Source organism: Netta rufina, assembly GCF_964035555.1.
Source record: "Netta rufina genome assembly, chromosome: 25".
NCBI lineage: Eukaryota > Metazoa > Chordata > Aves > Anseriformes > Anatidae > Netta > Netta rufina.
Genome location: NC_140149.1, coordinates 5,414,765 through 5,424,689, shown reverse-complemented (window position 1 = coordinate 5,424,689; position 9,925 = coordinate 5,414,765). Strand labels below are relative to the sequence as shown.

The 9,925-nt window shown below is 50.5% G+C and overlaps 1 protein-coding gene across 1 annotated transcript; it reads left to right on the top strand.

The window, feature by feature from the left end:
- The first annotated feature begins 4,909 nt into the window (after nucleotides 1–4,909).
- HSPA8 (heat shock protein family A (Hsp70) member 8) lies at nucleotides 4,910–9,925 on the top strand. Its single transcript, XM_084301645.1, has 9 exons — nucleotides 4,910–4,989; nucleotides 5,745–5,954; nucleotides 6,398–6,603; nucleotides 6,704–6,856; nucleotides 6,951–7,506; nucleotides 7,831–8,033; nucleotides 8,295–8,493; nucleotides 8,827–9,059; nucleotides 9,464–9,925. Exons 2-9 carry the CDS (start codon nucleotides 5,750–5,752, stop codon nucleotides 9,647–9,649), a joined length of 1,941 nt encoding a protein of 646 aa, XP_084157771.1. The 5' UTR covers nucleotides 4,910–4,989; nucleotides 5,745–5,749; the 3' UTR covers nucleotides 9,650–9,925.

Below are 9,925 nucleotides of genomic sequence, written 5' to 3'. Positions count from 1 at the left end.
CCCTGGAGGCCTAGGCACTGCAAGATGCTTACGAGGCTCTCCAGAGCTAGGAAAGTCCTGAGGAAAGACAGGAGAAGTGCTTCTGAAGTAGTTCGTGGTTTTATGGTTGCCTATTGTGCTTGATTTACCTCAGCAGGTTATCTGGGGACACCTGTTCCATGCAGAGAAACCCAGGGGTGAATTTCTCAGCAAAGCACGCACGCCTGAGCAACCAGCAGCTGATTACCACAAAATGAGGGTAACACTTCCAGCGGCTCCGCTGGTTACAGTTTAAGCACCAAATACTGTCAGCTAGCTTTGAGTCACAGGCCAGGCTTGCAATTAGCAAAGAGAAGGGTGCTCTGCCTACAGCCTGGGGGCTGCTTGCTGCCAGCTACGATTTGTCTGGCCTGCACCAGGCAGATGCTTTCCTGGAGGCCTTGGGGAGCAGGCTGCTGGACGGAGCCGCTATGGCAACCCTCTCCTGGCATCCATCTTTCCTGGAGCAGGGAAATCACTCCCTGTTAGCCGTCTGCCTCCATGGGGTGAAAGATTTATGGGCCTTGGGGAAAAGTTGGAAGCAATCGCTGAAGCCTGGTGTGTGATGATTCCTAGCCCTGGTCAGGAAGCAGGAGGTCTTGTGCCTGCTATCCATGCACGTGTGGACTGCCCTGTGAACAAAACCGTGTCAGGAAAAACACTGTGGCCCTCTCCCGCCTGCCATGGCATTAAAATGTATGGCCCTGGCCAGAAAGCGTGGTGATTTAAAATCATTAAGTCTGCAATGAAGTGGTGCTTTTCAGCCTGCACACCGGTGATCTCACAGGTGAGCACCAAATCAATTCCACGCTTCAGTTGCTAGCACAAAGCCCAAAAAAGTTCATTACTCAAAGGAAATATGAGAAAGAGATCATTTCTAAGGGATTTTGTTTTCAAGGGGACGTTTTCTGGGCTCCAGATGATGCTATCAGGAGTTGCACAAGGGAAACAAATGAACCATAAGCCAAACTCTCTTTTGTAAAATAGTGTACTTAAAGCATTTACTGTCGTATACCAGTTATTACTAGTGTGATTAAATGCGTACAGTTTTATGTAGCTTTCTTTTGTCTCAGCAGCTAAACTGAGCTTACATCTCTTCTCTCTGCTATAATTGGTGTACTTGTACTGTGTCTGAACAACTCAGAGGAAAGCAAATATTTATTATTGATTCCTTTGAATCAATGATTTCATAATTTTTTTTTTTGGTTGGTTGTTTTATAAATAAATATGCTGCAGCTGAAGTGCTGCAGCTCAACTAAATTTGTGCTAATTCTCTGTCTTCTGTGCTATGTTATGTTGTATGCTGTCGAGTTGAATCTAAGAAAAAAGATATGGGGGTAAAAATACTATTTTTGTGCACATTTGTGTAGAAATTGCAAGGAAGCTGCAGTTTTTTCTTGGGGATTTGTTCAGTCTGAATTATGTGACATGGTATGAAATATGTGAAATCTCAGGTGGATCGAAGTAAATTGAGTTTTGACTTCCATGCAGCTATTTCACCTGAGATGTTCTGGCTGAGGACATAGCCGCTTCAGGCTAATATGGTAAATACTGCCAGTGCAGACACAGCACAGATAAAAATCTCACAGCAACACTGCTCTCCTACTCCCACATACACAGGGCTTGCTTCTGAGCCACCCTGTGCATTTCAGTTCATCTCCTGAACTGTGCAGGAGATGACAATGAAACCTTGAACAACTAAGGGCTGTTTTCAGACAGCTTAGATCTTGTCTGCAGATAAACATTTTGAACTAGCTAACAGGAATCTCCAGTCGTGGAGATGTAGGTGGAATTTAGGCTAACTAAATATGACGGTGGTTGATTTCCTCTCGCAATGCTTTCAGCCTTCTTTCCCCCAGGGTGTTCTGCGCAGAGGTCTCACATCAGCAATCCTCTCTACAGAAATCTGGGAGTAAAAGTTGCAACATAATTAAATTACACAGCATTTAAAACAGTGACAACAGTGGTCTCATAGGTGTGCCCTTTTATCCCTGATTCATGGGGAAAGGCTCACTGGCTCACTTCTGAGTTGACAACATCCAAAATCCTGATTAGGCGATACGCATTTCAAGAGGAGTTGTGCAATTGCATGTTTTTCTACAGTATCAGGAATCTTGGGTTATTTTTACCCTGGCTCAGTTTGTACTGCCGTGCTGAAGGGGAAGAACATTGGGGGAAGGGGAAGGGCTGCATTAGAAATGCATCATTTCCAAACTTCAGCTGGGGCGTGCGGATGCCGTTACTGTGAATAGGAAGCATGCCTTTGACAATCTCTCCTCTCTATCTACCTCTGTGTTAAACATGGTTGATCTGCAATGTACGAAACTGGCTTAAATATATATATAAAGTTGCCATTCATTGTTTAAGAAAGGATAACAAAGAAACGCAACACAAAACACTTGGCAGTGTCCAGCCTGCTGGGCCTTAATTTTTCTGATTCGCAGTAAGCGGGCTACTTTAGTCAAGTGTGTTAAGCAGCCTTTAATTTCTAATGTAATGAGTCATTTGCCAGACTGCTCTCCTCCCCGCACTGACTCACTGCTTCCTTAGGCTGCCTTCCCTTGCCATCAGGCCATTGTGCAAAGTACAGTTGCACATCAGAGTGTCATTGCTTTATTTCAAAGGGCCGGTAGCACTATTCTTAGGTCCTGCTGAAATCCTTCTCGTGATTTAAAAAACAAAGCCAAAAAACAGTGCAGGCAATGCCTTGCTGGCAGCACAGCTCCCCTGAGACCTGGAGCGCAATGTACTGGTACAAACTGGTGCAAACTGGGGGGCTCTCAGGGGCAGCCCGGGAGCAGAAAGCTCAGCAGCCTGTACTCTGCTCAGGGTGGAGTAGCCTTGCATGCCATCCCTGGTCAGTGTATGGGATTCATATTGCCCCTAATTGGTGGCTCATTGCCCTTTATCTTTAAGGGCACATGGGAGTACCCTTATTCCCAGGTCAGTGCCTCAACCCCGCTCCTTTTCCTGCTGCACCTCCCGTCTCTCTGACCATGTGCATCCAAATTCCAACCCGTGGTGCTGCCTTCTGTGCTCACCCAGAGGTCCCAAAACAGGTTCCAGTGCATAGCAGAGCACAAATCAGAGCCACAAACTACTGAGGGCTGTGGGTCAATACCTGCCACATGCCAGCTCCTACCCAGTGGCAGGTAACAGTAGGAACCTGCCCATTAGTGGCCCGATAACGAGCTACAAGCAGCAGGTAATGCAGGGTGACTGCGTCATGTTCTCCAGTAGACATAACCCAAGGTGGCTGTGGAAGGAAGATAAGCTCACAGCTTTCTGGCTCAGTGTGCAGGCAGCAAGGTACCACAGAGGGCACACAGTCATTTGACTGGGATAAGGCTGAAGGAAGAGATTTGCTACTCTCCCCACCCCACCCCCAAGAACCAGACTTTAAGCAGTTAACAAGAATGTGGAATTTTATTTATTTATTTTTTCCTCCCTTTCACCTTTTCCTACTGCCTAAGAGTACAACACGTGGTCAGGATGCACTTTTTTCCCCTGGATGTTTTATGCCATGTGGACATGATGCAATTCACAGCACTGCTGATGGGGCCAGGGCTGGATCATGACCCCTGACCAGCTGTCAGCCTCTGGCACCGTGACCAGGTGACTGTTTGCTTTACCCATTTGCCTCTGTCTGCTTGCTTTATCCCAAAACTTGCTGGAGGGGAACCTGAACAGCCAGTTTTCCCCTGTCCTCGGCCTCTGTTTCTTTTCTGCTGGAAACGCCGAGAGCATGCACCGTGGGTAGCACTGACAATGTGCCATGTGAGCTCATTGCTTGGTTCGCTGCATTAAGAGGTGCTTACAGGCAGGAGAAACTAAGAGTCTGCTCCGTGGGTGTGGAAGGGATCTGACACCGCTGGTTTCACCTCCCCACAGAGGCCAGGCAGGGCTGGCACGGACACGGGGTTGGGAGAGGGCAGCGGGGTCAGCAGGAGCAGCTGCTGCAGGAAGGGACGGAGCGAGACTGGGGCTGGAGTAAGGGGCTGGAGTAAGAGACTGTGGCTGGAGTAAAAGGTTGGAGTAAGAGGTCGGAGTAAGGGGCTGGAGTAAGAGGTCTTTGTAAGGGGCTGGAGTAAGAGACTGTGGCTGGAGTAAGGGGCTGGAATAAGAGGTCTGAGTAAGGGCCTGGATTAAGGGACTAGGGCTGGAGCTGGAGTAAGAGGTCTGAGTAAGAGGCTGGAGTAAGAGGCCGGAGTAAGGGGCTAGGGCTGGAGTAAGAGGTCAGAGTAAGGGGCTGTGTTCAGAATAACAGACTGGAACAAGGCCGGGTCTCGCCCCGCGGGGCCGTGCCTCTAATTAAGCTGGGGCCGAGCCGTTAATTAGACCGGGGCCGTGCCGTTAATTGCCTTGAACCCGGCCGGCCCGGGCCGCGCGGGGACGGGCGGGGGCCGCGGGGCGCCGCCATCTTGTCACCCCCGGCCCGGCGCTATGCAAATGAGCCCCCCCGGCGCCGCCACCCCATTGGCCGCTGCTAGCCCTGGGCGCGGGAAAAATGCAAACGAGCCTGCGGCGCCGCGCTGCCATTGGCTGCCGTTCGCGCCCTCGCGCGCCCCTCCAGCCGGTGCCGCCACCCGCGCGCGGCCGCTGGAGGGCTCTGATTGGCTCCCGCGCGCGGGGAGCCCCGCCCCTTTCCGTAGCGGGCGGGGGACGAGCGGAGCGGGGCGGTGGGCGGCGGGGGGAAAGCGCATGAAGGTTCGAGAATACCGGCCGGCCGGCGGCCACGCCCCCTTCCTGCTGGCGTCACAGAGGGTGTGGGTTCCGGCGGGCTTCCATTGGCGGACAGCTCCGCGGGCCGCGCGAGCGGATTGGCTGGGGCCGAGAAAAGGGGCGGGCCCTTCTGGAAGGTTCTGCGGGGGTATATAAAGGCGGCGGGGTGGGCGCCGAGCGCTCTCATTCAGCAGACACTCGCCAACAGCGCAGTTCCCGTGCGCGCCAGCTGCCGCCCGCGCCGCTCAGGTAACGGGGGCGGGGGCTCGAAGGGGGGTCTGAGGGGCTAGGGGGTGGCTGGGGGGGGAAGCAGCGCTTTGTGGGGAACGCGGCAGGGCGCTGGGGTGGCCGAGGAGCGGGGCGCGGGGGAGCGGGGCCTGGCCGCTGCGGTCTGAACCCGCTTTGGGGGGGGAGAAGCGGCTCCGCAGAGCGGCGCTCCCTTGATTCTGCTTTCCCTGCCCGCTGCTAGCGGTGGCTCCGCATCGGTTTTCTTGAAATGGGGCTGGGGAAAAGGAGGTGCGGGTTCCCGGGGTGATCTCCGCGGTCCCATGGGGAATGGAGGAGCAGGACTCGCTGTTGGGCCCCTGAGGGCTCTGGGCTGGCTCCGTTCCCCCTCCCCCCAGCCGCGTTCCCGTCGCAGCGAGGTTGGGGCTGCGCCAGGCCCCGCGGGCTGCCAAGCTCGGCCCACGCGCGGCGGAGGGGCCGCTTCCCCGCGCCCAAAATGGCGGCGGGCGCCACGTGATCCCCGAGGGGCGGGGCATGATGGGAAATGGAGTCCGCGGCCATGTGGCCGCACCGCGTGGCTGGGCGCCGGCACCCGGGCGTTTTAAATGCCTCGGCCGCGCGCGTTGAACAGCAGACTTTAACAAAAAGAGAAATAAGAAGAAAGTCTTCACACTTATGTAAATAATTTTTGGAGAATTTTTATTCAAATCAGCAACGGAATGTGCAGATGAGTAATATAAGCCGTTAATCATACCTTCCATTTCCTTCTATCTTTCCAGACAAGATGTCGAAGGGACCAGCTGTCGGAATCGATCTTGGCACCACCTACTCCTGTGTTGGTGTGTTCCAACATGGGAAGGTGGAGATCATTGCCAATGACCAGGGGAACCGGACCACGCCGAGCTATGTCGCCTTCACAGACACAGAGAGGTTGATTGGCGATGCTGCAAAGAATCAAGTTGCAATGAATCCAACCAACACAGTCTTTGGTAAGAAGGCTGAAGGATTCGTGTGTAGAGATCTTAACACGTGTGATAGTCAATGTTAGCTGTTGATCTGTAGCAAAGGTGGTGATTTCTCTTAATCTTAAAAACAGTTAAAAATGACCAAGTTCATACCATGCTCTGAAGTCAGAGTTGCCTTTCTGCAGACTGCTTTTTGGTGACCAGTGTTAAGTGGCCTTGACTGAGTTACCGAGTGGTTCATAGCCTCTACTTTGGCTTACTGTGTGGCAGCTGTAGCACTGCTGTGTTGGCTGACACAAGTCTGCATCTCACAGCAAGCAGTCTGAGGTCTTTGCCGGAGATTTTGGCAAGGTTGTAAGTCCAGATAAAGTACGGCTTTAGAGGCTTTTGTGCAGTTATTCTAGGATGAAACTGATGTTTCTGTGCTGTGAATGAAATTCTTCAATATCTTCCACTGACTTTTCCAGATGCAAAACGGTTGATTGGGCGTAGATTTGATGATTCTGTTGTCCAGTCTGATATGAAGCACTGGCCTTTCACTGTGGTGAATGATGCTGGCAGACCAAAAGTGCAGGTGGAATACAAAGGAGAGACAAAGAGCTTCTACCCAGAAGAAATTTCTTCCATGGTTTTAACCAAAATGAAGGAAATTGCAGAAGCGTATCTTGGGAAGGTAAGGCACAGAACTTAAACCAAATCTAACAAACTGTTCTGGATATATGAGGTCATCAACATCTAAAACTAAATGTTTTTGCTTGCTTTTTTTTCCCCAGACTGTTACTAATGCTGTGGTCACTGTACCAGCCTATTTCAACGATTCCCAGCGCCAGGCCACAAAAGATGCTGGAACCATTGCAGGGCTCAACGTGCTGCGAATTATTAATGAGCCAACAGCAGCTGCTATAGCCTATGGTCTGGACAAGAAGGTATGCTGTGATCTGACAGGTCTCTGGAACTACTAAACCTGCTAACCTAGTGGTAGAAAACAAGTTAAATTGTGAAAAATGAATTCTCTTTCAGGTCGGTGCTGAAAGGAATGTCCTTATCTTTGACCTTGGAGGTGGCACCTTCGATGTGTCCATTCTGACTATTGAAGATGGCATCTTTGAGGTGAAATCCACTGCAGGTGACACTCACCTGGGTGGAGAAGACTTTGACAACCGCATGGTCAACCACTTCATCGCTGAGTTCAAGCGCAAGCACAAGAAAGACATCAGTGAGAACAAGAGAGCAGTTCGTCGCCTTCGCACTGCATGCGAACGCGCAAAGCGTACCCTGTCGTCCAGCACGCAGGCCAGTATCGAAATCGATTCTCTCTATGAGGGCATTGACTTCTACACATCCATCACCAGAGCTCGCTTTGAAGAGCTGAACGCCGACCTGTTCCGTGGCACCCTGGATCCCGTAGAGAAGGCCCTGCGGGATGCCAAGCTAGACAAATCTCAGATCCACGACATCGTGCTGGTCGGTGGCTCCACTCGTATCCCAAAGATCCAGAAACTCCTGCAGGATTTCTTCAATGGCAAAGAGCTGAACAAGAGCATCAATCCCGATGAAGCTGTAGCTTATGGTGCAGGTAATCAATTGTCACAACTTAATCTGTTCTCTATGCCAACATAATGGGGTGGGGTTCCCAGTAAACTGGGCACTGCATGAGCTAATGTCTCAGCAGTAGTGGTGCGGGTGCTAGATGTGCTGGAGTTGGTGCTGCTTCTCAGCAGTAAAGAGTTACTTTGACTTGCAATGATGAATCAGGTTCCAAAGCCATTCGTAGTTTCCACCAGAAGTCTACTAATGATGGCCAAAAACCTTCCTTGGATGTCTGAGCGAGCTATGGGGGTTACTAGAGCATGTGGCTCATCCGTTCCAAGGCTCCTAATGTCTCTCTTTCTTTCCTCAGCTGTTCAAGCTGCTATTCTGTCTGGAGACAAGTCTGAGAACGTCCAGGATCTGCTCCTGCTGGATGTGACTCCCCTGTCTCTTGGTATTGAGACTGCTGGAGGTGTCATGACAGTCCTGATCAAGCGGAACACCACCATCCCCACCAAGCAGACACAGACGTTCACTACGTACTCTGACAACCAGCCTGGTGTGCTGATCCAGGTAGGCGAGCAACCCCAAGGTGCACTAGGTCCTAAAACCCTGTCAGAATTCCGGGTAGTTAATTAGTTAGGGGAACTAACTATTTACATGGTTGCAATGATGAAGGTGATTCCAAAGCCATTCGTAGTTTCCACCAGAAGTCGAAAGGCTGATGTTGGTCCAAGTACCTTCCTTGGATGTCTGAGCGACCGAGTCACAGGCTAAGCTCTTATCACAACTCAATATGGACAAATCTGATGTATCTGCTGCTTCTCCCCCCAGGTGTATGAAGGGGAACGTGCGATGACCAAGGACAACAACTTGCTGGGCAAGTTTGAGCTGACCGGTATTCCCCCTGCTCCCAGAGGTGTACCTCAGATTGAAGTAACCTTTGATATCGATGCCAATGGCATCCTGAATGTGTCTGCTGTGGATAAGAGCACTGGCAAGGAGAACAAGATCACGATAACAAATGACAAAGGTAAGCACCACATGTTTCTTGGGGTAGGAGACTGGCAAACTGCCTGCAGTGATGTCAAAGCTTTCAGAGCTTTATAAAATCTATTAATGCACTTGCCAGCTTTATCAGAACTTGAATGTAAAGTCAGCCACACAGCCCTTGATTTTTCAGGGCTGTAAAAATCTCAAAGCCCATGCAGTGGTGTGAAATAAGGACACCTGATAAATCTGTGCTCTCTTACACTGCCTACATGACCGAGTTAACTTGGGTAACTGCAGAAGATGTAACACAAACATGCAGAGGGTTGTTCATTCTCCACAAAAAATAATGTGAAATGTCTCCTGTGTTCTGCAGGCCGGTTGAGCAAGGAAGACATTGAGCGGATGGTTCAGGAAGCAGAGAAATACAAAGCAGAAGATGAGAAGCAGCGTGACAAAGTGTCCTCTAAGAACTCCCTGGAGTCCTATGCATTCAACATGAAGGCTACTGTTGAAGATGAGAAGCTCCAGGGCAAGATCTCTGATGAGGACAAACAGAAAATCCTGGACAAATGCAATGAAATCATCAACTGGCTGGACAAGAACCAGGTACGTTGTGCTGCTCAAGTCAGTGCTAGCTACAAAGACTGCTCAGGTGGAAGAGAACTAATGGTTGCAGTGATGAAAGTGTTTCCAAAGCCATTCGTAGTTTCCACTAGAAGTCGAAAGACTCGTGTTAGTCCAAGTACCTTCCTTGGATGTCTGAGCGACCACAGCTAGTGAGCATAAACATTCTCTTCCTCCTCATTCAGGCTAGCTAGTTGACAAATAATGATCTTAATGATCTTCTGTAGCATGTAAGACTTAAAGTTAGACTTAAATCAGAAATACTCTGCCACCTACTCTGGTGGAGGTGTGAAGGGTGAGCTTGTTCAGATGGGGCTGTTAAACTGGCACTGGATGCCTTGGGTATGGTGAGAGCAGCGGGTGCTGAGTTCTCTTTTCTCTTTCAGACGGCTGAGAAGGAGGAGTTCGAGCACCAGCAGAAGGAGCTGGAGAAGGTGTGCAACCCCATCATCACCAAGCTGTACCAGAGCGCAGGAGGGATGCCCGGAGGAATGCCTGGGGGCTTCCCTGGTGGCGGAGCTCCTCCATCTGGTGGGGCTTCTTCTGGACCAACCATCGAGGAGGTGGATTAAAGATGCTGGGAAGTGCATTCCACTAGCAGTTAGTGTTGGAGAGCCCCTGCTGGGGGTCAGAGTGAAGGACCCAAACCTGTAGGCACATCTGGGTGTATTGCCAGATTACAACTCCATAACTGAGCTGCTGTAAAAATAAAGAAATAAATTTTCTGGGCATTTTAAATACTTGAACATGTGCACAGGAGCGGAGATTAATACCATTGCACTTTACAGTACTGTAAACAAGTGGAAATGCAATTCATGTCCTAAGGAATAAAAACTATTTAATGGGCA

Coding starts and splice junctions, on each gene's coding strand:
- HSPA8 (XM_084301645.1), top strand. CDS start 5,750: ATGTCGAAGGGACCAGCTGTCGGAATCGATCTTGGCACCACCTACTCC. Junction 7,507..7,830: donor AGCTGTAGCTTATGGTGCAG/GTAATCAATTGT, acceptor TTCTTTCCTCAG/CTGTTCAAGCTGCTATTCTG. Junction 9,060..9,463: donor ACTGGCTGGACAAGAACCAG/GTACGTTGTGCT, acceptor TTTCTCTTTCAG/ACGGCTGAGAAGGAGGAGTT.